A 27,661-nucleotide genomic window follows, 5' to 3' on the forward strand; every position below is an offset into this window, starting at 1 on the left:
AATATAATTCTAATCTATTTACGCTGTCCCAGTCTGTGTTACAGAATCCTGAGGTTCACTTTGTCAGATGCTGCATTGAGATCCTATAATACTAACACTGATAGTTTAGCTTCATTCATCATTTAGATCAAATGAAACCAGACCCAGCATAGATGAACTCTATGCATTTACATTATAAACTTACACACATATAAAACATCATTTCTGTTTGAGAAATTCTTCAAGTAATAATCCAAACAATTCCTTAGTTTAAGTTTAGGAAGATTTAATGAATAACAATTCCTTTCCTGCTCATGAACATTGACAGCTGTCATCTAGAGGCATTGCATAAAATAAATGTTTAATTCAGACTCAAAAGATTCACAATACAAATCATCTTCTCCATTCCATAGATATACAGTTAAAGCTGTTTTCTAATGCTGTTCTAATGAAACCTGCAGAGAAATAAGAAGCAAGCAACCACAGCTTCATTACTGATTTTAAATCGATGGAAAATCCAATCAGTAAACACGTTTATTGTCTCTAGTATGTCTCATCTCATATTCTTGCACATTTATTTGCTGTCTGAACTTTGAACTGTTCTAACCTGTGCATTTCATTCATCCTATAGAAAAAATAAGCAGATTAGACATTTGTGATAAATCAAAACAGCCATCTTTCCTGGGACTCAATTAACAGCTGAAAAAAAACTAAATAATGCAGATATAAAGCATTAAAAACATGTAATGCATACTTAAAATCACTTGTGTTACAGATAATATCACTGAGATTGTCATAAAATAGTAAACATAAAATCAAAACTCATGGCTACATTCCCACCTCAAGTACTTGCACAACCCATTTCCAAAAAAACAAAAACAAAACCCCAGAAATTTTCCTTTTCCACTGGGTGACTAATGTGAATATGACATACATTTAGAAACAATAGCATCTGCAGTCATTTATCTTATTTGTTAGAGTGAATTCTCCATCCTGACATTGATTTGTTTGAGATTCTTCTATATTACAGCTTGCATATATGCAGACAACAAGAGGTCATTGTGTCTTTGGCAGAGCAGAGTTTGTTCTGAGATTTTACATTTTATCCAGACTTGTAATCGCTTCCTCTTTGGTGTGTTTTCTCCACTCACTGGGAATTTCTCCTGTGCCCTTGAACTCTAACTCATGGTGATCTTCCAGTTCCGTTTGAAACTTACACACAAACCATTTCCAGTAAATCAGCTTAGATTCATCAGCGGTGATTTTCCAAGATTCATACTCTGGACCAGCAGTGTGGTAGAGTTTATAAGGAATCAACTCATCTGAATCATGTTTAGGTTTAAAGGACCTGTCACTTGCTACTGATGTTGTGCAGAAGTTGATGTCCAGTTCCACAGTACCTCTAGAGTGCCAGCCATCGATCCCACCGGGGCGATGAAAGGGGACACTGTGTTTATCTGGACTGTGATCTCCCAGTGTGTTGGTACAAATGGCACTGCAGAATGGACACTGTACCCAGCAGCCGTTACAAAGTTGGTCAATGAGGATTTTGTCAGGCCTCTTCCGAGATTTCCTTAGGTTACCTAATGGGAGTGCAGTGATCTCCTCAATGATGGATTCAAGTCTTTCCTTCACCACCTCTTCAAGAAAATCAAATTTGTTTATGTCACTAAAGGTTTGGCAACATATGGTATCAAATGTGAGCTGGTCCTTAAGCTCACTGGAAAATTCCTCCAGCCACATGTTTATGTTTGCTTCCCCTTGTGCCACTTTCTCTGTAGCTTGATGCAAAGCTCGACTCAGAAGCCCCTGGATGTCTTGAACATTTTTCTTGAGTAAACTCTTTGTGGAGTCTTTGTGTTCAGTGAAGATATATTTCTTCACTTCTTCTTTTATGAAAGTCTTGACATGTTTCCTTGGATGTCTGATGTAGTTCATGTAGTCCTGAAAGTCCTCTTTCTCTGCCAGGGATTTTAATACATGCTTCTCCAAGTTCATCCTGTTCCCATTGAATGGTGAGAAAGAGCACTTCATCTCTCCTGCAAGATCAATGGCAGTCTTATCATAGACAGCCTGGACAGTGGAATCCTTCAGTGTTCTACAGATCATCTCTGCAAACACAACAGCTGATGAGTGACCTTTACAGAAGCTGCTGAATATGCCGGAGAACTGCTCTTTCTTGCTATTGACATAACATTGTAGATCATTGTTTGTCTTGAATTGATTGTGAGACTCTAAAATGTTCTGTCTTGTAGCGTCAAACACATAGAGCAGAAGATCAACTGTGAACTTCTTCTTGAGAGCATAGCTCTGTTTTAATTGAAATTCTTTGACTTGTTTTTCGACATTTTTGGCCATTTCCTCCAGATAAGTAGAACTGTAGCCTCTTGTGGCTAAAGGTTTGCCCTGAATTGTGCTTTCGGCCTGATTGTAAACTTTGTCAATTAGAGATCTGATCTGCTGTTGTTCTTGGAAACAAAACCTTTGTTGTTTTGCAAATGGGTTTCTGACTTTCTTCCAGATGTTACAAAACACAGAGTCAGACTGCCGGGTTGTCGTGTTTTTGCTTACCCTCTCATCTTTAGATCGCTGTCTCTCCTCACAGGGATCTTGGTGCTTTGTTCGGGTATCATATTCAGAATAATCCCCACGGTTGGCTATGTTTTTGTATTTGCCACAATTTTGGCGTTCATGTATAAGAGAACTTTCAATGCCAAGTTCTAGAAGGATAGAAAGCTGATCTTCTTGTAGCTTGATATCCTTTATGGGCTCTGTGTCTGCAGTTAATTCAGTAACCCAGCCATCCCAGACATGGTTGAACTGCTTCTGAAGTTCCCTCTCATTTGTTGCCTTGTCTTTGAGCTGAAGAGCAAGCTCTTTGCTCTTTTGTAGTAGCTTCTTCTCAAACTCTGGCTTCTTCTTATCAAGCTTTTTGCAAGCATTCTTCTGCTGGAGAACCTCATCCAGTTTTCTCTTCAGTGCTTTCACAAGTTCTTCATGAATGTCTTTGATTTTGCCTTCAAATCTTCCTCGCCATTGAACCAACATTTCTTTTTGGTCTTTATCATCAAAGTATGTTGCCATAGCTTTTCTGACATCTTCATAAGTTTTGCTCATCTCTTTATAAAGATAACTGAGTTCAACCATGTCATGGTTTCCATTCTCTATTCTGTTGTGAAGCTGATTTTCAATGGTCAGCAGCTCTTTCCTCAGGGTCCAGGTCCAGTTCCCATACTGGACCTCCAGCTTTCTGTACACTGCAATTTCAAGTGTGTTTTTGAAACTGAAGACAAAGTTTTCATTCAGCAGAGCTTTCCACAGGTCTCCAATGTTGTGTTTGAACTGTGAGAGAGTCATTCCATCAGACTGTGATGCTTTAGAGAGGATGGTGTTCTTCAGCTCTTGGACGCTTTCACTGTAACCTGGATTTGGAGGGGCCATGGGTGGACTTCCCTCCCACAACTGGGCAAAGTATTTTACATCAACTTGTACGTCGAATTCAATGATGTCACTGAAGCTCTTGGCATCACATCCCTCCTCTTTGGCAGCTAGTTGAGCCATCTGGTCCAGTTTTTCTTGTAGGTGCCTCTTCCCATCCATATTTTTCTCTGAAGCTGCAATGTCTGTGACATTCTGGTGAACAAACACACAACTTGGAGACAATTTAACGTTCTTCATCCGCATGATAGCCTGTACAACAATCTGCAGAACATCTTGCATTTCTGCTGGATTTTCTCCAAAGATGTTGATCAATGTCATGTTTCCCACACCGATGACAAACGTAGCCAGTTCATTGTCGTGGTGTAGAGTTGTGTTACCTGCCAACTCAAGAGCACGCAGTCCTTCAGTGTCCACAACTAGAACATAGTCAAACTTCAAGTCGTTCTTCATCTCTTCTGACACTGTCACCAGCTGCATGAAGGCACCTTTGGTGCATCTGCCAGCACTTACTGCAAACTGTAAACCAAACATGGCATTCAGCATTGTTGATTTTCCACTGCTTTGAACTCCCAGAACTGACAGAACAAAAACTCGCTTATCACCCAGCTTCTTGATGACTTCATCTAACAGACTACTGATCCATGTTAGAGGTACATGACCTGCATCACCATCCATCAGCTCCATGGGATGTCCTGATATCATCAGCTCTGCAGCCAGAGCAGGATAGTCATGCCACTTCCTTGTGCCTATGTTTCTTCCTCTTGCCAGTGATTCATGAGCTTCATAGATCTGTCCCATCTCTCTGAAGATGTGCTCCAAGCCAAATGTTGCTGCTTGAAGTTGTGTTGAAATCTCTTCGAGCTCAGTTTGCTTGATTTTTAGTTTATCAGATTTGTCTTTCTTTAGAGCCAAGAACTCAGACCACTTTTTATCATATCTATGGAGAATTCTAGCGAGGTCATCTGTGGAGAGGTCATCTAGTAAGATCTGAGTCCATTTCAGGAAACAGGCTTTCTCATTTGATGGCAAAGACGAGAGATTGTTGATGAAGAGCTGCATGAGGTCAGAACAGGAAGCAGCACGCTGTCTCTGTCGTATTTCCTGCAGTTTCTCTTGATTTTTACATTTCTCCATTTCAATTTCTCCTTTTAGGTGATACTGTTGTTTTGTTATTCTGCTCCAGTCATGCCACAGTTCGCCCTGACAAGGGAGCTTTTTCTCTTTGATCTTTGAGACGTCCATGTCCTGAACCAAAATGGTTATTTTCAAAGCAGCAGCTTTTCCTTTTTGGCAGATCTCATTTTCTTCATCCACTCTGATTCCAGAGACTTGAGCCAGTGTTTCAAGCTGGAAGGATTTAAAGGATCCAGACAAAATGTTCCGAATGATTCCTTTCAGTTCTTCAGATGCATCTGACTGGCTTTTGTCTTTCAGACCAATCTTATAATGTCCTGATTTCATCTGTACTGGATTAGAATCATTATCAGCAATGAGGCAAATCAGAGGCTTTGAGGAATCAAGGAGTGAGGAAATAACTGTCATACTTCTGTCTCCCCTTTTCAGAGATGGTAACAACACAACATTGATTGAAGCCTTTTCAATCAGTATGTCACGTTGTTTATCAAAGGACAGAGCATCACCATGGAGATTACAGAAGGCAATGAAGTCAGTGAAAGAATCGTTGGGTTTTCCAGCTGGGCAGTACCAGGCGATCTCTGCCACTCCATCCATCAAGTAGCGAGTTTTTGTGCTACCTGGGCAGTTCCTGTGGAAGAAGGTGCTGTGGCGCTCGTTGATTAAGTTGTTCAATAGCTGAGATTTTGACAATGAGGCTGAACCAAGACGGAGGAATGACACCATGGCTGTCTCAGCTTTACAGACAGGCATGCTCTTCATTATGGAACCTTTTGATTTATCTGTCATCTTCCAGCTTCTTCTTATTTGCCTAAATGTCCAAAGAGGACACTCAATGTCCTTTGAGACTGGGTCAGGAACAAGCAAAGGTAAGGCGTACTGACATTGTGATAGCTTAGTAATCATGTTCTGCCTGAGAAAGGTGTCTGAGCAGTGGAAAACTGCCATTTGAACGTCCATTGGATGGACATTTGGTTTAGGTTTTGGCTCAGAGTCTTCAGTAGAACTGAAAAGATCATCTAAGTTACTTTTTCCTGTTTCATCATTTGCAACATCTGGCTCATGTCTAAATTGACAGACTTCAGCACTGTCTTGTTTCACAGGAATATATCTTGCTCTATAGTCCAGTATCATCAACCTTTGGAGAAAGGTATGAGCTAGATCCTTCTCAGGTGTGTCGCTCTGCTGTTTCAGAGCTGGGCCTATTTGAAGAAAATCTGCTGGTGTCAGCGTCTGTTGGCGTTTGTCTCCAAGTTGAAGTCTGTTGAACAGTGTTTCTGTTTCTCTTCGACATTGCTCCTCCCTGCTGAGCTCTACCAGCTTTTAAAGTAAATCATATGTGTCAGGAATTATTACTTTGAAAGATGGAATATTGAATAAATAGTCCTGTAGAGACATTTAGATTGTCTTACCTCATACTTATTTTCACTCATGTCTTCCTTTAAGGTACCTATAAATAATGAACTGAATCAACCCAGGTACATGTGTATGATCACAATATTACTGTAGAAGTAATAATTCAATCAAATTCTATGTATGAATTAGTACCTGTATGTTTCTCAGGTGGTGTTTCAGACTTCATGCTGGTCTCTTCTGTTGCTGTTGTGTCATTGTTCCTCTCCGAGTCTTCACCATCATCAGGATTGTTGACTGGATCACACTAAGAAAAAAGTTGTTTCATGTCAACTCTAGTTGACGTCATGGTTTCCATTCAGTTAAAGAATTGTTTACACTGACAACTGGCCAAGAAGGTGAAATGAGGTTAAAATGCTGGTGTGTAAATATGTGAAAACATCTCACCTGGTCATTGGCTGCAGCTGCACTTTCATTGATCTCATCTACAAATGAATATAGGAGGAAACTAATTTCAGGATCAGATTTAAATAATATTTGACTACATGAAGGTTATACATTTATTAAAGTGAAGTTGTCTTCCATGACTAGAACCTTTGTTTATCACAGAAGGTGATTCAGATGTGATCTCAGTCTCTGTTTTGTTGTCATAATCAAATTCCTGCTCTTCACCACACTGTGGAACATTAAAGTCTTCACCTGTTAGATCCTGCTGAAACTCTTCATCTTCTTGGGGTCTGTGGTCCAGCAGGAGATCTTCATGCTCTTTCTTCTCACTACACATCAGTCCACCATAGCAGCGTGGATCATTCCCAGAGACCATGGTGTCTATGTGTTCAAGCAGAGCTATAATCTCTCCTTCATCTCTCATACTGTTTCTACATGTGTGGTACCTTTGTTCAACAAAGCTGTTGTTTGCTCTCAGGTCTGTCAGTGCACTCACACAATCTTCATCTGGATCATGAGTCACAACTGTCATTAGGAAAGCAAGGGATTCCTTCCCAAATACTTTCTCAGACCACTGCACTCCTGAAGTGTAATGGCTGACATGCTGACCATAAGGCAGCAGCAACAGAAATGCATGACTTCCTTCATTCCATGAGAGCGGCTCAATGTTTTGTAGCCCAAGCATGTTAATAACACGAATGTGTCGCCCACACAGATCATATAATTTGGATGAAAACATCTCCTCAGGTTGTTGCCTGTCATGGTCAAGTAAGAGGTTTTCTGATCCGATCTGTATAGAACTCTCCTCACCAATTAACACAACTGTGAGCTCAGGCACCACTGGAACACAGAAGGTGTACAACATTAGTAAATGCATTAATCATTCAAATAACAATATGCTTTTTCTTTTATTTTGCAGCAGAAATCAATCAAACAAGTCATTCTCACATTTTGTCACAGGTGCTGAAGCACTCTCAGATATTGGACCGGTGCTGTCCAATGTCCCTCCTTCTCCTTTTGCTGTTGCTGTGTTTTCATTAGTGTCTTCCTCCATCTCATCTGTTCTTCATGCGTACAGCCACAGTCACACTGTTGATGCATTCATAACATATTACTGTCAGCAAGGCCTTCTCTGCTGGCCTAAACATCGTCAGAATATAAAATTAATTTTGATATATTTTTTCCACAAATATGTATCAAATTATTCTATTCTCTTCATTTCAAAGCTTCCGTCTTAGTTGCGCTGCTTCCAGCCTCAGAAAGAGAGTTGGAGGGGGCTGGGCTTTATGTTAGAGCTTTTATCCAATCATGTTTCAGCCTTAATTTGTTGCCAGGGTCCATGAAATCTGCCCTAAGGACTTCAGATTCAACTCTGCGGGCGCCTGTAGCTTATACTCTACCAAATCCAACCTGTAATTGTTACATAATGTAATTTTAAGGGCTGGGCAAGTTAACATGCTATTAATGCGTTAATGCCGACAATTACTTTATCGCACATTAACGCAGTTTTAAAAAAAAACATTATTTTGAAAGTCCATTGCTCACTAGCTTCAATAAGCAGATTAGTATTGTGGAAGACGTCGGTCTGAGGAACGTTCTTAGGATCGCAACGAATGACGACATGAATGAGCCTCCCTCAAGACGCACCATCACAAGAAGAACACACGAGTTGTATGAAAAGCATCTATCAAGCAAAAGCCTCCATGACTACGCACCACAAGAAACTGACATGGTTGTGTTTTGATTATAGATACATAAATATGCCAACAAATCTACTCACCTTTGTCTTGTCTGCTGCTCCTTGTGACTGAGACGTCTCCCTGTCAACAACTTTTATACATAGAGCCAAACGCCCCCCCCCTCCATTGGTGAAGAGAAATATGGAAGTGAAACTGCATGCAAATCTTCAATACTTCTCTGAAATCATGTGCCTCTTTGGGAAGGGGAAGGAGAGTGTGGGTAAGCAGCCAAGATGCCTTAAACAGATACTGAGGATGAGGCATTTTAATGCCTGCTGACATTTCAGCTATACTGTATTTAGTTTGCTTTATCAGAAACTATCAGAATGTTTTTGATTGAATATTGGTACATGTTTAGATGGTTTGTTTGTACACTATTGTGTGGTTTACATATACTGTGTGTATGTGGTGTAGTGTAGGGTTGGGATAGGATGGAATAGGTTAAGTCTTTGTATTGCGCTTGTCTTGTAATATTGTGTATTTTGTCGTTGCGGCTCTGACCTTTGGGTGCTTGCGTACCATAGTACCTCTTTAAGAAGTGTGTTGGAGTATGAGCACCACTATCATGTGGTCTACATGTGGTACAGGATAGGATTAGTGTTTGTACTGTGCTTGTCTTGTAATATTGTGTATCTGTACACTTGGACCACGAGGAATTCCTTGTACTTGCTACTTGGTAAATAATTCCAGTTCTGATTCTTCAGAAAGAAACCATATGCTGTTTGTCTTTATGTGTTGAAGTTGAAGTTGTGATATCGTGTGTTTAAACACATTCATTAAGAAATAAGGAAGCAAATACTGGCAAATGATCAATCATCTCATCTATAATGATGTATCATTACATTCATTTTAATACAACATTTGAAACAGTTATTGAATGTAACAGAGTTCTAGATGGCAGTGTTCATTCACAAAGTATGTAGGCTTTCTAATGTCTGATATGAAAATGTGACACATGAATGCTAGGTTCATGTTCAGTTCCAGAGCTAAAGCTAGAGACACAATGTGTCCACTAAACATCAGAATCCAGTTCTCAGTCTGCAGCATTGATGCAGAGGTCAAATGATCGTTCTGCTTTGAAAAATGTGTTGATTTGAAACGGGACAAGCAAAAGACATGTTTGAGGTAAAACATTGGGCTGCCTCAACAAGCAGCCCACTGGAAGGTTTAGAGTTTGGGGGCCGTTCAGGATTTGCCATCTAGACTTTAATCTCTTCCTCTTCCTCAGAGAAAGTGCATGTTGCGTTGTGGGTGGGGTTTCTCGGTCGACTCCCATTTGTGAAGGAGCCTCCTCCATAATGACGAGTCAGCACTTCAGCTGCCCTCTGAAACCTCTCTGCCTCCATCACAGGCTCTTCTCTCTGAGGAGATCCAGTGAAAGAGTGGAGGCTCCTAAAAGACCTCCTGACCTCTTCTTCTTCTGTCCGGTTTGAGCTACAAGAGCGCCCTCCGCTGTTCATGTTCGCCCTGAATGATCCACTGCTCATGGAAGTCCCAGGGGTCTGCAGTGGTGTCTCAGCGACAGAACAACTCTCCTCCTCATCCTCTCTTTCCTCACAATCAATCTGACAGTGATTGGCCATCTGAAGGCAGCTGGAGCTGTCAATCAAGCTCAGGACCTCAGTCATCAGGGAAGGGCCGAGGTCTACGGTGAAAGAGGTGAGGGAATCTGAGCGCGTGCGGTCAATATCGCCGCTTTCTGGTAAAGACCCCCTCCTGGAATCTCCATCTTGAAACTGTCTGTCAAGGCGGGAGAGGCGGGGCAAGGTGAGGAAACCAGAGTGAAGGCCTGCACACAGTGAGAGGGAGGAACAAGTCATCAAAAAGAGTTTAAGTGAAGACATAAGATCAATAACACATCAGAATTATATTCATGTATGAATGTTACCAAGGATCTTTTATTACATTTAGAATGTTGAAGTTATCAGAGTGAAGGCACTGAAGGATCTGCCTTAGGTGGGAGTCAGCGCCTCAGAGGCTATACTGATGATGTCATCAGGACTGGTTTCACATATTAAAGGAAGAACTAAAAACATGTTTCAGGCAGCTAAACAAAGCCTTTAGTTGGCGAAAACCAATATAAAACATTACGGGACGATATAAAACAACAACCAGGCCGAAGAAGACAGACAAACCTGATAACAGAGGATACAAATACATGGAGCAATAATGTTGTCTGGACGCTCATTCTCCTGCAGCCAGATGAAGAAGTATCGCCTTATTCATTTACCTGAGACGGTACTTATTCATATTGCTCCTTCTCCCCCTGCAATAGCTCTGCACCCCCCACTTTGGGAAGCCCTGACATAAACAATAGGCTAGTTAGTCTAGTGTATCGTTCACACAGAGACCCTGTCAGTAAGTGGACCATGGCTGACAGAACAATCTACCAACAGTTCCAGCCTGAGTCACTAGATGGCGATATCACTTCATTCTGTTATCCCAAATGAAGCCTGAGCATATTCACTGAGAGCACATATGGACTGAATTCATTCATTCCATCACTTTAATAGGCAGAATTATTTTGCTGGCGGTCATTTTGAATTTTAATGTTCAATTTCAAAATGCTTAGTTTTAAATGCTGCTTCTTGTTATTTCAGTCTTGTTAACGTGTAAGACTGCAACTTTGAATGCAGAGTATTACTGCAAATATAACCAAAAGATAAAATCTAAAATTGATTGATCTTAATTGATGGAAAATGTCAAAGGAAGCCATCGATGGCAGAAAGCTCCAATCGTCTCTCAGCTCACTTTACCAACTCCACTTCCCTCAGTCTGGACAAATTCCTTTGGAGTTGGGTCATCTGCACAGTGGAAGGGAATTTCCAGATGACCCACATAAACTATACTGAAACTACACACACACACACACACACACACACACCTGGTACTAACAGGTTATAATGGTCTCTTTTTGCAATTCAGTCACTCATGCATGGAAGATGACAGAACACGACCTCTGAAAGTCTCTTTCCAACAAACCAGCTGTGTGTATTTGTGTGTAGAGCTGTAATTGTGTACAGGTGTTGCCTAGGTGATTTGAGATGACTCAGAAAAAGCCAAGTCTCTTTGTGGGTTGTCTTGGTATCTGATGGTTGGTTGTGTGTGTGTGTGTGTGTGTGTGTGTGTGTGTGTGTGTGTGGCACAGACATTTACAGTCCTGTTTGCACCAAGTAAAGCCAGCAGCTCTTTATACTGTCAGCTCTTCAATAAGCAGCTCATAATATATGACCCTTCAACAACAAGAGTTTGGTATGAAACTGTGCTGTTCAACCACCGGGCTGCAGCCCAAAGAACTGGGACTGTGCCAAAACGATGACACAGTTAGTTCTCTCTTCTCTTCTTCTGTTTCATGTCAGTGTAGTATTCAGAAATGTCTCTTTCTTTGAATCCATCCTCATTACATTTGCTACTACAAACAGGAAGTGATTCTCTGCATGATCTCACCATATGTGCAGAAGGTGTCATCTGGCGAGCTGATGGTTCTGGGGAACAGCATGCTGGGTAGGCACCCATTGGGAGAGACCGTGTTCAGCTGGGGCAGGGAGACAGCATTCTTAATGATGGGGGAAACGTCTGGCGGTGGGGGTGAAAGGTCACGCGAGCCCACCCGCGGTCGCGGTGCAGAGTTCTTGCGTACTTGCCGAAAGGTGCGTGTGAAGAAGCTTGTTGTCTTGGAGCTGTTTGCTGAGTCGGGACTCCCCGGCTCTCTGGTGCCCCCGTAGTTGCTCAGGAAGGAGGTGTCCCCGAACACGTCTCCACCTCGGCCCACATGCATAGTGTGTTTAAAGTCGCCCAGGGGTGGGCTGATCATGTCCACAGAGAGCTCGCTCTTGAAACGGCGTTTCCCCTGAGAGCCTGACACCAGGCCCTTGAGCCCTGGCAGTTTGCCCACACTCATACTGGCAACAAAGTTTGTAATATCCTTGTAACTCAAATAATTGACTTATTTTCTGGATTCCACTTCAGTGTCCACTGTAAAATCAGAGAGAAAATTAATTATCTCTTATTATCTCTCTCTCTCTCTCACTCTCTCACTCTCACTCTCTCTCTCTCTCTCTCTCTCTCTCTCTCTCTCTCTCTCTCACTCTCTCACTCTCTCTCTCTCTCTCTCTCTCTCTCTCTCTCTCTCTCTACAGTCTTTTGTGTTGAGATTTATTAAATGTAAAATTAGTTGAGACTGTTGAGTCAAGATGTGAAACAGATAATGGGAAATTCAAGCTTTTGCTCCCTTTATTTGGTTTAAGTTTAGGTTTATTTAAGTAAGCACTTTATTTGAACACATGCAGCCTTACTTTTTCTTGGTACATATATGTTCTATGTTACATGACAGTATATATTGTCTAAATGAATCGTACTGAATTCATCTGACAGTCAGGTATTGATTACATGCAGATTTTATAAAGAAGAGGCCCAACAATGGACACTTCACCAAATTAGATTTTTGTCTGTTCTGTTCCCAATCATAATTATCAATTGGTGCAAAGTAATCCCTTCCTCTGAAATATAATTCAAATCTATTTATACTGTCCCAGTCTGTGTATCAGAATCCTGAGGTTCACTTTGTCAGATGCTGCATTGAGATCCTATAATACTAACACTGATAGTTTAGCTTCATTCATCATTTAGATCAAATGAAACCAGACCCAGCATAGATGAACTCTATGCATTTACATTATAAACTTACACACATATAAAACATCATTTCTGTTTGAGAAATTCTTCAAGAAATAATCCAAACAATTCCTTAGTTTTATAGGTAAGATTTAATGAAGAACTTTTACTTTCCTGCTCTTGAACATTGACAGCTGTCATCTAGAGGCATTGTCATAAAATAAATGTTTAATTCAGACTCAAAAGATCCACCATACAACTCATCTTCTCCATTCTATAGATATACAGTTAAAGCTGTTTTCTAATGCTGTTCTAATGAAACCTGCAGAGAAATAAGAAGCAAGCAACCACAGCTTCATTTCTGATTTTAAATCAAAGAAAAATCCAATCAGCAAACACGTTTATTGTCTCTAGTATGTCTCAGCTCATATTCTTGCACATTTATTTGCTGTTTGAACTTTGAACTGTTCTAACCTGTGCATTTCATTCATCCTATAGAAAAAAAGACATTGTTGATGAATCAAAACAGCCATCTTTCCTGAGACTCAATTTACAGCTGAAAAAAAAAATAACAATGCAGATATAAAGCATTAAAAACAGTAATGCATACTTGAAATCAATTGTGTTACAGATAATATCACTGAGATTGTCATAAAATAGTAAACATAAAATCAAAACTCATGGCTACATTCCCACCTCAAATACTTGCCTAACTTATTTCCCCCCAAAAAAACAACAACTCAGAAATGTTCCATTTTCACTTAGTGACTAATCTGAATATGACATACATTTAGAAACAATAGCATCTGCAGTCATTTATCTTATTTGTTAGAGTGAATTCTCCATCCTGACATTGATTTGTTTGAGGTCTTTGGATTTGAATCAATAACCTGAACTCTGTTAATATTTGTTTTTCTCATTTAGAGTCAAGATCGTCTTTCAATGAGATTCTTCTATATTACAGCTTGCATATATGTAGACAACAAGAGGTCATTGTGACTTTGGCAGAGCAGAGTTTGTTCTGAGGTTTTACATTTCATCCAGACTTGCAATCGCTTCCTGTTTGGTGTGTTTTCTCCAGGCACTGGGAATTTCTCCTCTGCCCTTGAATTCTTTCTTACAGTGAACTTCCAGTTCCTTTTGAAACTTACACACAAACCATTTCCAGTAAATCAGCTTAGATTCATCAGCGGTGATTTTCCAAGATTCATACTCTGGACCAGCAGTGTGGTAGAGTTTAAAAGGAATCAACTCATCTGAATCACGTTTAGGGTAAAAGGACCTGTCACTTGCTACTGATGTTGTGCAGAAGTTGATGGCCAGTACCACAGTACCTCTAGTGTGCCAGCCAATGATCCCAGAGGGGCGATGAAAGGGGACATTGTGTTTATCTGGACTGTGATCTTCCAGTGTGTTGGTACAAACAGCTTTGCAGAATGGACACTGTACCCAACAGCAGTTACAAAGTTGGTCAATGAGGATTTCGTCAGGCCTCTTCCGACATTTCTCCAGGTTACCTAATGGGAGTGCAGTGATCTCCTTAATGATGGATTCAAGTCTTTTCTTCACTTCCTCTTCAAGAAAATCAAATTTGTTTATGTCACTAAAGGTTTGGCAACATATGGTATCAAGTGTGAGCTGGTCCTTAAGCTCACTGGAAAATCCCTCCAGCCACGTGTTTATGTTTGCTTCCCCTTGTGCCACTTTCTCTGTAGCTTGATGCAAAGCTCGACTCAGAAGCCCCTGGATGTCTTGAACATTTTTCTTGAGTAAACTCTTTGTGGAGTCTTTGTGTTCAGTGAAGATATATTTCTTCACTTCTTCTTTTATGAAAGTCTTGACATGTTCCCTTGGCTGTGTGATGTAGTTCATGTAGTCCTGAAAGTCCTCTTTCTCTGCCAGGGATTTTAATACATGCTTCTCCAAGATCACCCTGTTCCCATTGAATGGTGAGAAAGAGCACTTCATCTCTCCTGCAAGATCAATGGCAGTCTGATCATAGACAGCCTGGACAGTGGAATCCTTCAGTTTTCTACAGATCATCTCTGCAAACACAACAGCTGATGAGTGACCTTTACAGAAGCTGCTGAATATGCCATATAACTGCTCTCTCTTGCTATTGACATAATATCGTAAATCATTGTTTGCCTTGAATTGATTGTGAGATCCTAAAATGTTCTGGCTTGTAGCGTCAAACACATAGAGCAGAAGATCAACTGTGAACTCCTTCTTGAGTGCATAGCTCTGTTGTGATTCAAATTCTTTGACTTGTTTTTTGACATTTTTGGCCATTTCCTCCAGATAAGTAGAACTGTAGCCTCTTGTGGCTAAAGGTTTGCCCTGAATTGTGCTTTTGGCCTCATCGTTAACTTTGTCAATGAGAGATCTGATCTGCTCTTGTTCTTGATCTGTTCTTGATTTGTTCAAACAAATGTTTTCTTCGTGCAACCTAGGCGACAGGCGTTGCTTGCCTTGTTTTTTCAAGGAGTCAGACTGCCCTGTCGTCGTGTTTTTGCTTTCCCTCTCATCTTCAGATCTCTGTCTTTCCTCACAGGGATCTTGGTGCTTGGTTCGGGTAACATATTCAGAATAATCCCCACGGTTGGCTATGTTTTTGTATTTGCCACAATTTTGGCGTTCATGTATAAGAGAACTTTCAATGCCAAGTTCTAGAAGGATAGAAAGCTGATCTTCTTGTAGGTTGATATCCTTTATGGGCTCTGTGTCTGCAGTTAATTCAGTAACCCAGCCATCCCAGACATGGTTGAACTGCTCCTGAAGTTCCCTCTCATTTGTTGCCTTGTCTTTGAGCTGCAGAGCAAGCTCTTTGCTCTTTTGTAGTAGTTTGTTCTCAAACTCTGGTTTCTTCTTATCAAGCTTTTCACAAGCATTCTTCTGCTGGAGAACCTCATCCAGTTTTCTCTTCAGTGCTTTCACAAGTTCTTCATGAATGTCTTTGATTTTGCCTTCAAATCTTCCTCGCCATTGAACCAACATTTCTTTTTGGTCTTTATCATCAAAGTATGTTGCTATAGCTTTTCTGACATCTTCATAAGTTTTGCTCATCTTGTTATAAAGATAACTGAGTTCAACCATGTCATAATTTCCATTCTCTATTCTGTTGTGAAGCTGATTTTCAATGATCAGCAGCTCTTCCCTCAGGGTCCAGGTCCAGTTCCCATACTGGACCTCCAGCTTTCTGTACACTGCAATTTCAAGTGTGTTTTTGAAACTGAAGACAAAGTTTTCATTCAGCAGAGCTTTCCACAGGTCTCCAATGTTGTGTTTGAACTGTGAGAGAGTCATTCCATCAGACTGTGATGCTTTAGAGAGGATGGTGTTCTTCAGCTCTTGGACGCTTTCACTGTAACCTGGATTTGGAGGGGCCATGGGTGGACTTCCCTCCCACAACTGGGCAAAGTATTTCACATCTTCTTTGACATCAAATTCAATGATGTCACTGAAGCTCTTGGCATCACATCCCTCCTCTTTGGCAGCTAGTTGAGCCATCTGGTCCAGTTTTTCTTGTAGGCTCCTCTTCCCATCCATTTTTTTCTCAGAAGCTGCAATGTCTGTGACATTCTGGTGAACAAACACACAACTTGGAGACAATTTAATGTTCTTCATCCGCATGATAGCCTGTACAACAATCTGCAGAACATCTTGCATTTCTGCTGGATTTTCTCCAAAGATGTTGATCAATGTCATGTTTCCCACACCGATGACAAACGTAGCCAGTTCATTGTCATGGTGTAGAGTTGTGTTACCTGCCAACTCAAGAGCACGCAGTCCTTCAGTGTCCACAACTAGAACATAGTCAAACTTCAAGTCGTTCTTCATCTCTTCTGACACTTTCACCAGCTGCATGAAGGCACCTTTGGTGCATCTGCCAGCACTTACTGCAAACTGTAAACCAAACATGGCATTCAGCATTGTTGATTTTCCACTGCTTTGTACGCCCAGAACTGACAGAACAAAAACTCGCTTATCACCCAGCTTCTTGATGACTTCATCTAACAGACTACTGATCCATGTTAGAGGTACATGACCTGCATCACCATCCATCAGCTCCATGGGATGTCCTGATATCATCAGCTCTGCAGCCAGAGCAGGATAGTCATGCCACTCCATTGTGCCTGTGTTTCTTCCTCTTGCCAGTGATTCATGAGCTTCATAGATCTGTCCCATCTCCCTGAAGATGTGCTCCAAGCCAAATGTTGCTGCCTGAAGTTGTGTTGAAATCTTCTCAAGCTCAGTTTGCTTGTTTTTTAGTTGATCAGATTTGTTTTTCTTTAGAACCAAGACTTCAGACCACTTTTTATCATAACTGTGGAGAATTCTAGCGAGGTCATCTGTGGAGAGGTCATCTAGTAAGATCTGAGTCCATTTCAGGAAACAGGCTTTCTCATTTGATGGCAAAGACGAGAGATTGTTGATGAACAGCTCCATGAGGTCAGAACAGGAAGCAGCACGCTGGCTCTGTCGTATTTCCTGCAGTTTCTCTTGATTTTTACCTTTCTCCATTTCAATTGCTCCTTGAAGGCGATACTGTTGTTTTGTTATTCTGCTCCACTCATGCCACAGTTCGCCCTGACAAGGGAGCATTTCCTCTTTGATCTTTGAGACGTCCATGTCCTGAAGCAAACTGGTTATCTTCAAAGCAGCAGCTTTTCCTGTTTTGCAGATCTTGTTTTCTTCATCCACTCTGATTCCAGAGACTTGAGCCAGTGTTTCAAGCTGGAAGGATTTAAAGGATCCAGACAAAATGTTCCGAATGATTCCTTTCAGTTCTTCAGATGCATCTGACTGGCTTTTGTCTTTCAGACCAATCTTATAATGTCCTGATCTCATCTGTACTGGATTAGAATCATTATCAGCAATGAGGCAAATCAGAGGCTTTAAGGAATCAAGGAGTGAGGAAATAACTGTCATACTTCTGTCTCCCCTTTTCAGAGATGGTAACAAAACAACATTGATTGAAGCCTTTTCAATCAGTATGTCACGTTGTTTATCAAAGGACTGAGCATCACCGTGGAGATTACAGAAGGCAATGAAGTCAGTGAAAGAATCGTTGGGTTTTCCAGCTGGGCAGTACCAGGCGATCTCTGCCACTCCATCCATCAAGTAGCGAGTTTTTGTGCTACCTGGGCAGTTCCTGTGGAAGAAGGTGCTGTGGCGCTCGTTGATTAAGTTGTTCAGTAGCTGAGATTTTGACAATGAGGCTGAACCAAGACGGAGGAATGACACCATGGCTGTCTCAGCTTTACAGACAGGCATGCTCTTCATTATGGAACCTTTCGATTTATCTGTCATCTTCCAGCTTTTTCTTATTTGCCTAAATGTCCAAAGAGGACACTCAATGTCCTTTGAGACTGGGTCAGGAACAAGCAAAGGTAAGGCGTACTGACATTGTGATAGCTTAGTAATCATGTTCTGCCTGAGAAAGGTGTCTGAGCAGTGAAAAACTGCCATTTGAACGTCCATTGGATGGACATTTGGTTTTGGTTTTGGCTCAGAGTCTTCAGTAGAACTGAAAAGATCATCTAAGTTACTTTTTCCTGTTTCATTACTTACAACATCTGGCTCATGTCTGAATTGACAGACTTCAGCACTGTCTTGTTTCACAGGAATATATCTTGCTCTATAGTCCAGTATCATCAACCTTTGGAGAAACGTATGAGCTAGATCCTTCTCAGGTGTGTCGCTCTGCTGTTTCAGAGCTGGGCCTATTTGAAGAAAATCTGCTGGTGTCAACGTCTGTTGGCCTTTGTCTCCAAGTTGAAGTCTGTTGAACAGTGTTTCTGTTTCTCTTCGACATTGCTCCTCCCTGCTGATCTCTACCAGCTTTTAAAGTAAATCAGGAATTATTACTTTGAATGATGGAATATTGAATAAATAGTCCTGTAGAAACATTTAGATTGTCTTACCTCATCCTTATTTTCACTCATGTCTTCCTTTAAGGTACCTATAAATAATGAACTGAATCAACCCAGGTACATGTGTATGATCACAATATTACTGTAGAAGTAATAATTCAATCAAATTCTATGTATGAATTAGTACCTGTATGTTTCTCAGGTGGTGTTTCAGACTTCATGCTGGTCTCCTCTGTTGCTGTTGTGTCATCGTTCCTCTCCGAGTCTTCACCATCATCAGGATCGTTGACTGGATCACACTAAGAAAAAAGTTATTCCATGTCAACTCTAGTTGACCTGGTGGGTTCCATTCAGTTAAAGAATTTGTTAACACTGACAACTGGCCAAGAAGGTGAGGTTCAACAACATACAACATTGTACGTCTACTATTGTACCAAACAGGTTTTTAGACCATGTGTACCATGTGAGCGAGAGACTGTTGCATCATTTGATAAATAACCATGAATAATAATCATGACTGTCACTTTCAGTTTTTACTATATCTAAAGTGATACAGTATACAGAATGAGAAAGAAGAGAGACCAGCTGACAGACACAGGTGGCCTGAGAGACCGGCTCACTTGTGGTGATAACTGTAACTTCAGTTTGTATCTCTGAAATGGGCCCTGAGTGTTTTGCTGTTGAGACATTTATGAATTGTAATAATAGTTTGAATGTACATGTGGGAAATGTTTCATTTCTTGAAAAGTTTGGGAACTAAAGGAATGCAAAGCCTCACTTCTGACAACAATCTAACATGATGCACACAACAGAAACAACACTTTTTAAAATGCTGGTGTGAAAATATGTGAAAAGATCTCACCTGGCGATTGGTTGCAGCTGCACTTTCATTGATCTTGCTGTGCTTTAATAACCGGAGTAGAGCCCGCAGGGGACGGCATACTCTCCGTAGCCTTTTTTTTGACTCTGTAAGAGGCATGAAATGACCAAGGTGCGAAAAAGCTTTTCACACCTTGGTCATTTGGGGTTATAAAAGCCCATCACGTCCTTGAGCTCATTCTCTCCCGATGCTGCTCAGAGTCCGATTGGAGGTTCCCTCTATCTCTCTCTGGGTCAAAGACAAAGGCCTTGGCCCAGTGAACACATTTCCTCTTGATGATGTTGCCTGATTTTTCCTTCATTGTTCGACCTGGACTCTGATTGCAAACCAAGAAGACAAGTGGTATCCTTCTTTTTCTTCAATTCCCCGTCGACAAACCTCCCAACCTTCCGCCAGGACCCAAGACTTGAAGCCCAGCAGACTTGCCCTTGTGATCAAACCACCACCGCCCCTGGGGGCGCCCACCCCATTTTGTATGGCCCCTGTCTTACAGCTGTATTCCCCATCTAAGGTTGACCCAGCTCCCACTAGTGGGTGTGTCAACAACTTGACCACTACCTGTCACGCACACACATTCACACACAAACACTCAAGTTCAAGTTTTCTTGTGATTGAATCCATTCTTATTTTAACTTTCTGTTATTGTTTATGTCTTTCTGGTTTATAATATTTATGGTGATGATTCTTAGTTGTTATTGTGAGTTAATAAATCTTTCCATATTATAGCAGAAGCGTCTGGTTTTGTTTGTTTTGAATGTTTGTGTAATTCAACCTCTGCCATGTCAAGTCTCACCATCCAGACTGATTTAGAAAGCAAAACTAATCCTTAAATTGTTCCCATTTAATTATTTCATTAATTAATTCGATAATTTCAATTGATAATAAAGATTTATGGTGAATCCTTGAGGCTCAGGTCAATTATCTGCTATCTTTTCCCCCTTTTAAATAAGGGGTGGTGTCCCGAGGACTTAAATCTATTAAAGTTATTATTTGAATTTTTATCTTATTTTATTTTGATAGCAATATTTGATGACGAGAAAATACCTACAATCTCATCTACTACAAATGAATAAAGGAGGAAACACATTTCAGGATCAGATATAAATAATATTTGACTACATGAAGGTTATACATTTATTAAAGTGAAGTTGTCTTCTATGATTAAATCCTTATCTTTGTTTATCACAGAAGGTGATTCAGATGTGATCTCTGTTTTGTTGTCATCATCAAATTCTTGCTCTTCACCACACTATGGAACATTAAAGTCTTCACCTGTTGGATGCTGCTGAAACTCTTCATCTTCTTGGGGTCTGTGGTCCAGCAGGAGATCTTCATGCTCTTTCTTCTCACTACACATCAGTCCACCATAGCAGCGTGGATCATTCTCAGAGACCATGGTGTCCATGTGTTCAAGCAGAGCTATAATCTCTCCTTCATCTCTCATACTGTTTCTACATGTGTGGTACCTTTGTTCAACAAAGCTGTTGTTTGCTCTCAGGTCTGTCAGTGCACTCACACATTCTTCATCTGGATCATGAGTCACAACTGTCATTAGGAAAGCAAGGGATTCCTTCCCAAATACTTTCTCAAACCACTGCACTCCTAAAGTGTAATGGCTGACATGCTGACCATAAGGCAGCAGCAACAGAAATGCATGACTTCCTTCATTCCATGAGAACGGCTCAATGTTTTGTAGCCCAAGCATGTTAATAACACGAATGTGTCGCCCACACAGATCATATAATTTGGATGAAAACATCTCCTCAGGTTGTTGCCTGTCATGGTCAAGTAAGAGGTTTTCTGATCCGATCTGTATAGAACTCTCCTCACCAATTAACACAACTGTGAGCTCAGGCACCACTGGAACACAGAAGGTGTACAACATTAGTAAATGCATTAATCATTCAAATAACAATTAGCTTTTTCTTTTATCAATGTCAAGTGCAGCAGAAATCAATCAAACAAGTCATTCTCACATTTTGTCACAGGTGCTGAAGCATTCTGAGATATTGGACCGGTGCTGTCCAACGTCCCTCCTTCTCCTTTTGCTGTTGCTGTGTTTTCATTAGTGTCTTCCTCCATCTCATCTATTCTTCATGCTGTACAGCCACAGTCACACTGTTGATGCATTCATAACATATTACTGCAAGGGCTTTATGTTAGAGCCTTTATCCAATCATGTTTCAGCCAAATGTGTTGCCAGGGTCATGAAATCTGCCCTAAGGACTTCAGAACCAACTTTGCGGGCGCCTGTAGCTTAAAGTGAATACAAACGCAACTGTGGCGTTAACCAATCAGATTTCGAGTTGGCTTGCTAAGGGCCAGCTTGAAGGCGTACGATTACGTCAGCACATGCACGTCTTTTGATTTGATACGCACTATTGAGAGGCAGAGCTATGCAGAGCTAGCAAACTGAACTTGAACGAGCTAATTTGTGTAGACTTCTACAAGGACAAGCTTTTTCTTTTCAACCCACAATGGCCGAAGGAGGAGAAGAGTTCGATTTGGTCGCAGTTATAATTACAACACCATTTTCAAGACAAACTTTTCAAGAAAAGCTAGGGGCGGTGGTAAGGGGGTGGGGGTGCTGTCGGTGATTTCTTCATTCTCCACATCACTGAAGGCCGAGGTGTGAAATGCGCCGCTCGCCAATGCTGTAAGTACATTTCACAGCATGTATAATTTGTGGAAAAACCCAGAGAGACTATGCAGCCGCTCCCCCAACTACCTGCATGAACTGCTGCCCCAGAAGAGAGACTCTCGATAACAGGACTGCACTGTACTGTGCTTTTCTGTACTGTGCTCTCTCTCTCACTCTCTCTCTCTCTCTCTCTCTCTCTCTCTGCCTGTCTCTCTCTCTCTGTTGCTCTCTCTCTCCCTCATCTCTGTCTTGCATGTTATTTCTTAATGCATGACTGTGCGTATTGCATTGCATGCCTGTTTTTGTACCTCTGTATAATCCAACTGGAAATTCCTATTTCACACTTGGCCATTCGTGGAGAGGGAATCTCTGTTGGAATTGCCTCTCCTGAGGTTTCTTCCTTTTTTCCTCATACATTAAGGTTTTCCTGGTAGTTTTTCTTTTTTAGAGAGCTTTGGGCGGGCTTAGGAATTTTACCTTGTGCCTTTGCTTTTGAAGGTGTGTTACTTTAATTTTCTTATTGCTATTTTAGACTTGCTTCCTGGCTGATTTGAAGGCAGCTGGTAGTCGGTAGGAAGTAGATTGAAGCATTTGAAGTATTTGAAAGTTTAAAGGCCAAACATATCTGGGTGTTGCCTTTGGGACAAGCCTTCTTTTTTCTTTTTTGTTTGTTTGGACCGACATTATTTTGCCTTCAATACCTAAGCACCGTTGCTATAAAAAAACATGTTAAGTCATGGGTGAATTTTGCTTTTAACAAAGTAATTTTGAATGAGATTTAATTTCTTTGACTCAAGTACAACTTCTGGGTATTGTATTTGCACATTACTTGGTGGTATTGTTTGCCTGTTTTGCCTGCCTTACAGACTGTTTAACCACATATAGACCTGTAATTGTTACATAATGTCATTTTAAGGGCTGGGCAAGTTAACATGCTATTAACGTGTTAATGCCGACAATTACTTTATCGCACATTAAAACACATTAAAATTATTATTGTGAAAGTCTGTTGCTCACTAGCTTCAATAAGCAGATTAGTATTGTGGAAGACGTCGGTCTGAGGAACGTTCTTAGGATCGCAACGAATGACGACACATATGAGCCTCCCTCAAGACGCACCATCACAACAAGAATACACGAGTTGTATGAAAAGCATCTATCAAGCAAAAGCCTCCATGACTACACACCACAAGAAACTGACATGGTTGTGTTTTGATTATAGATACATAAATATGCCAACAAATCTACTCACCTTTGTCTTGTCTGCTGCTCCTTGTGACTGAGACGTCTCCCTGTCAACAACTTTTATACACAGAGCCAAACGCCTCACCCCTCCCCCCCCCCCATTAGTGAAGACGAATATGAAAGTAAAACTGAATACAAATCTTCAATACTTTTCATGTGAAATCATGTGACTTTGTGGAAAGAGGAGGTGTGACTATGCAACCCAGATGCCTTACCTGGATACTGAGGATGAGGCCGTTTAATGCCTGCTGACATTCAGAGTTACACCAGTTTGAGATGGTGTTTTTAAACTCAAGGATTACATTTTTTCTCCTCTTTCGGCCACCATACACCATATACAAATCACCATCATCATCATCATCACTGTCATTTTTGAAAAGTGGAGCTCATTACTGACAAATGAATCTTAAACATGTGATTTGATGGTTTTCAGAAATTAATTTTGGACATTAACATTAGTTCATGATATTAAAAGGATAGGATTAATAAGATACTTTATTACTCGTCATTTTGCATGCAATTCAAGGCAAATCGCATGCAATTGAAATTTATCTTGCACCCTTGTGTTATCTTGTGTGTGTGTGCTCATATCACATATCAGCCGGTTCCCAAACTGAATCCCTATGGACTGAGCTACTGCCGCCCATTACAATTACCATCAGCAACTGGTAACATTTCAGCTATACTGTATTTAGTTTGCTTTATCAGAAACTATCAGAATGTTTTTCAAATATTGGTACCTGTTTAGATGGTGTGTTTGTATTTGCATAGCACTATTGTGTGGTTTACATATACTGTGTGTCTGTGGTGTAGTGTAGGGTCGGGATAGGATGGAATAGGTTAAGTCTTTGTATTGCGATTTCTTGTAATGTTGTGTATTTTGTCGTGGCTGTGACCTTTGGGTGCTTGCATACCTTTCTTGAATGCTCTCACTGAGTGTGAATGATATGAAACCTGGACTGTGCGGTGCCGAAACCTGGATTGGCTGTTCCTGTGGAGGAGGAGTGGAGCCAGCAGATCGGTGGCAGATTGGTTCATCTTCATCTGGTTCAAGTGTGTCTGGTCCTTGAGAGTCATGTTGGCATATGATTATGTGTAAACATAATCACTAAGTGATTAATATGCAGCCTGGACTGTGCTGTGCGTCACTGTTTTGGCTGTTCCTGTAGAGGAGTCGACCCGGCCGATCCGGTTCATCTTCATTCATCCGTGCCACACCTCTGCCATTTGGGACTTTCCAATCAAGCCTGGGCTGAGAATGAAAGAACGTCCACCTTGCTGCTGCTGATTCAGATCTGCTGCTCCATCCTGGGGCCTTTACTACAAAGGACAGTCAACAGGCCTCTGCCTTGTTTGCGTTACCTGGCTTAACAAGATCTAAACCCATAATAGGGCTTAATCAGTAAGTCCATGCTTGGGGCATGTCTATGAAGATGAGACTATAGCAAAGAGATGGGATGGCGTGTGTTGGAGTATGAGCACCACTATCATGTGGTCTACATGTGGTACAGGATAGGATTAGTGTTTGTACTGTGTCTTGTCTTGTAATATTGTGTATCTGTACACTTGGACCACGAGGAATTCCTTGTACTTGCTACTTGGTAAATAATTCCAGTTCTGGTTCTTCAGAAAGAAACCATATGCTGTTTGTCTTTATGTGTTGAGTATGAAGTTGTGATATCGTGTGTTTAAACACATTCATTAAGAAATAAGGAAGCAAATACTGGCAAATGATCAATCATCTCATCTATAATGATGTATCATTACATTCATTTTAATACAACATTTGAAACAGTTATTGAATGTAACAGAGTTCTAGATGGCAGTGTTCATTCACAAAGTATGTAGGCTTTCTAATGTCTGATATGAAAATGTGACCCATGAATGCTAGGTTCATGTTCAGTTCCAGAGCTAAAGCTAGAGACACAATGTGTCCACTAAACATCAGAATCCAGTTCTCAGTCTGCAGCATTGATGCAGAGGTCAAATGATCGTTCTGCTTTGAAAAAAGTGTTGATTTGAAACGGGACAAGCAAAAGACATGTTTGAGGTAAAACAAGAAGCTGCCTCAACAAGCAGCCCACTGGAAGGTTTAGAGTTTGGGGGCCGTTCAGGATTTGCCATCTAGACTTTAATCTCTTCCTCTTCCTCAGAGAAAGTGCATGTTGCGTTGTGGGTGGGGCTGAAAACTGGAGAGGTGGTGGAGTTCCTCGGTCGACTCCCATTTGTGAAGGAGCCTCCTCCATAATGACGAGTCAGCACTTCAGCTGCCCTCTGAAACCTCTCTGCCTCCATCACAGGCTCTTCTCTCTGAGGAGATCCAGTGAAAGAGTGGAGGCTCCTAAAAGACCTCCTGACCTCTTCTTCTTCTGTCCGGTTTGAGCTACAAGAGCGCCCTCCGCTGTTCATGTTCGCCCTGAATGATCCACTGCTCATGGAAGTCCCAGGGGTCTGCAGTGGTGTCTCAGTGACAGAACAACTCTCCTCCTCATCCTCTCTTTCCTCACAATCAATCTGACAGTGATTGGCCAACTGAAGGCAGCTGGAGCTGTCAATCAAGCTCAGGACCTCAGTCATCAGGGAAGGGCCGAGGTCTACGGTGAAAGAGGTGAGGGAATCTGAGCGCGTGCGGTCAATATCGCCGCTTTCTGGTAAAGACCCCCTCCTGGAATCTCCATCTTGAAACTGTCTGTCAAGGCGGGAGAGGCGGGGCAAGGTAAGGAAACCAGAGTGAAGGCCTGCACACAGTGAGAGGGAGAAACAAGTCATCAAAAAGAGTTTAAGTGAAGACACAAGATCAATAACACATCAGAATTATATTCATGTATGAATGTTACCAAGGATCTTTTATTACATTTAGAATGTTGAAGTTATCAGAGTGAAGGCACTGAAGGATCTGCCTTAGGTGGGAGTCAGCGCCTCAGAGGCTATACTGATGATGTCATCAGGACTGGTTTCACATATTAAAGGAAGAACTAAAAACATGTCTCAGGCAGCTAAACAAAGCCTTTAGTTGGCGAAAACCAATATAAAACATTACGGGACCATATAAAACAACAACCAGGCCGAAGAAGACAGACAAACCTGATAACAGAGGATACAAATACATGGAGCAATAATGTTGTCTGGACGCTCATTCTCCTGCAGCCAGATGAAGAAGTATCGCCTCTTTCATTTACCTGAGACGGTACTTATTCATATTGCTCCTCCTCCCCCTGCAATAGCTCTGCACCCCCCACTTTGGGAAGCCCTGACATAAACAATAGGCTAGTTAGTCTAGTGTATCGTTCACACAGAGACCCTGTCAGTAAGTGGACCATGGCTGACAGAACAATCTACCAACAGTTCCAGCCTGAGTCACTAGATGGCGATATCACTTCATTCTGTTATCCCAAATGAAGCCTGAGCATATTCACTGAGAGCACATATGGACTGAATTCATTCATTCCATCACTTTAATAGGCAGAATTGTTTTGCTGGCGGTCATTTTGAATTTTAATGTTCAATTTCAAAATGCTTAGTTTTAAATGCTGCTTCTTGTTATTTCAGTCTTGTTTACGTGTAAGACTGCAACTTTGAATGCAGAGTATTACTGCAAATATAACCAAAAGATAAAATCAAAAATTGATTGATCTTAATTGATGGAAATTGTCAAAGGAAGCCATCGATGGCAGAAAGCTCCAATCGTCTCTCAGCTCTCTTTACCAAATTCCTTTGGAGTTGGGTCATCTGCACAGTGGAAGGGAATTTCCAGATGACCCACATAAACTATACTGAAACTACACACACACACACACACACACACACCTGGTACTAACAGGTTATAATGGTCTCTTTTTGCAATTCAGTCACTCATGCATGGAAGATGACAGAACACGACCTCTGAAAGTCTCTTTTCAACAAACCAGCTGTGTGTATTTGTGTGTAGAGCTGTAATTGTGTACAGGTGTTGCCTAGGTGATTTGAGATGACTCAGAAAAAGCCAAGTCTCTTTGTGGGTTGTCTTGGTATCTGTTGGTTGGTTGTGTGTGTGTGTGTGTGTGTGTGTGTGTGTGTGTGTGTGTGTGTGTGTGTGTGTGTGTGGCACAGACATTTACAGTCCTGTTTGCACCAAGTAAAGCCAGCAGCTCTTTATACTGTCAGCTCTTCAATAAGCAGCTCATAATATATGACCCTTCAACAACAAGAGTTTGGTATGAAACTGTGCTGTTCAACCACCGGGCTGCAGCCCAAAGAACTGGGACTGTGCCAAAACGATGACACAGTTAGTTCTTTCTTTCTTTTTACATCTAAGCAGTTGTGATTGAATGTC

General features: G+C 41.2%; 4 protein-coding genes and 3 long non-coding RNA genes across 8 annotated transcripts in view; all 7 read right to left on the reverse strand.

Annotated features, from left to right (window-relative positions):
• LOC143012043 (cdc42 effector protein 1-like) overlaps window positions 1-13,444 on the reverse strand; it is a 30,666-nt gene extending 17,222 nt beyond the window's left edge. The window contains exon 1 of the mRNA XM_076165080.1: window positions 11,541-13,444. Coding sequence (XP_076021195.1) covers window positions 11,541-11,994 — 454 coding nt within the window. The 5' untranslated portion in view covers window positions 11,995-13,444. The remainder of the gene's footprint in view (window positions 1-11,540) is intronic.
• On the reverse strand, window positions 443-5,788 carry LOC143012033 (interferon-induced very large GTPase 1-like). Its single transcript, XM_076165064.1, has one exon. The coding sequence runs from the start codon at window positions 5,686-5,688 to the stop codon at window positions 1,075-1,077; it is 4,614 nt and encodes a 1,537-aa protein (XP_076021179.1). The 5' UTR covers window positions 5,689-5,788; the 3' UTR covers window positions 443-1,074.
• Window positions 6,508-8,149, reverse strand: LOC143012046 (uncharacterized). Its single transcript, XR_012964967.1, has 3 exons — window positions 8,135-8,149; window positions 7,303-7,443; window positions 6,508-7,194 (listed from the first exon to the last, which is right to left on the reverse strand). It is a non-coding gene; the product is annotated as an uncharacterized LOC143012046 (long non-coding RNA).
• A 139-nt stretch (window positions 13,445-13,583) lies between the features above and the next one.
• LOC143012026 (interferon-induced very large GTPase 1-like) lies at window positions 13,584-18,878 on the reverse strand. Its single transcript, XM_076165055.1, has 3 exons — window positions 18,771-18,878; window positions 18,635-18,672; window positions 13,584-18,551 (listed from the first exon to the last, which is right to left on the reverse strand). The coding sequence occupies exons 1-3, from the start codon at window positions 18,802-18,804 to the stop codon at window positions 13,737-13,739; spliced, it is 4,887 nt and encodes a 1,628-aa protein (XP_076021170.1). The 5' UTR covers window positions 18,805-18,878; the 3' UTR covers window positions 13,584-13,736.
• Window positions 18,879-19,546: 668 nt separating this feature from the next.
• LOC143012047 (uncharacterized) overlaps window positions 19,547-27,661 on the reverse strand; it is a 95,147-nt gene continuing 87,032 nt past the window's right edge. Inside the window, exon 4 of the long non-coding RNA XR_012964968.1 lies at window positions 19,547-19,595. This is a non-coding gene — a long non-coding RNA (uncharacterized LOC143012047). The remainder of the gene's footprint in view (window positions 19,596-27,661) is intronic.
• LOC143012045 (uncharacterized) lies at window positions 20,652-23,458 on the reverse strand. The gene is made up of 3 exons (XR_012964966.1): window positions 23,357-23,458; window positions 21,440-21,581; window positions 20,652-21,323 (listed from the first exon to the last, which is right to left on the reverse strand). It is a non-coding gene; the product is annotated as an uncharacterized LOC143012045 (long non-coding RNA).
• LOC143012041 (cdc42 effector protein 1-like) overlaps window positions 24,962-27,661 on the reverse strand; it is a 7,314-nt gene continuing 4,614 nt past the window's right edge. For both annotated transcript variants that reach the window (XM_076165078.1, XM_076165077.1), the window contains one exon: window positions 24,962-26,087. In XM_076165078.1, coding sequence (XP_076021193.1) covers window positions 25,474-26,087 — 614 coding nt within the window. In that variant the 3' untranslated portion in view covers window positions 24,962-25,473. The remainder of the gene's footprint in view (window positions 26,088-27,661) is intronic.

The sequence above is a fragment of the Genypterus blacodes genome, unplaced genomic scaffold (assembly GCF_046128005.1).
Source record: "Genypterus blacodes isolate CSIRO-AG114 ecotype Tasmania unplaced genomic scaffold, CSIRO-AGI_Gbla_v1 ptg000140l_1, whole genome shotgun sequence".
NCBI lineage: Eukaryota > Metazoa > Chordata > Actinopteri > Ophidiiformes > Ophidiidae > Genypterus > Genypterus blacodes.

Bases quoted from the DNA above. Each gene is read 5' to 3' on its own strand.
- LOC143012026 (XM_076165055.1), bottom strand. From the start codon at position 18,804: ATGAAGTCTGAAACACCACCTGAGAAACATACAG. The intron at 18,673-18,770 runs GTACTAATTCAT...CATTATTTATAG, and splicing joins ACCACCTGAGAAACATACAG to GTACCTTAAAGGAAGACATG. The intron at 18,552-18,634 runs GTAAGACAATCT...TTACTTTAAAAG, and splicing joins TGAGTGAAAATAAGGATGAG to CTGGTAGAGATCAGCAGGGA.
- LOC143012033 (XM_076165064.1), bottom strand. From the start codon at position 5,688: ATGATACTGGACTATAGAGCAAGATATATTCCTGTGAAACAAGACAGT.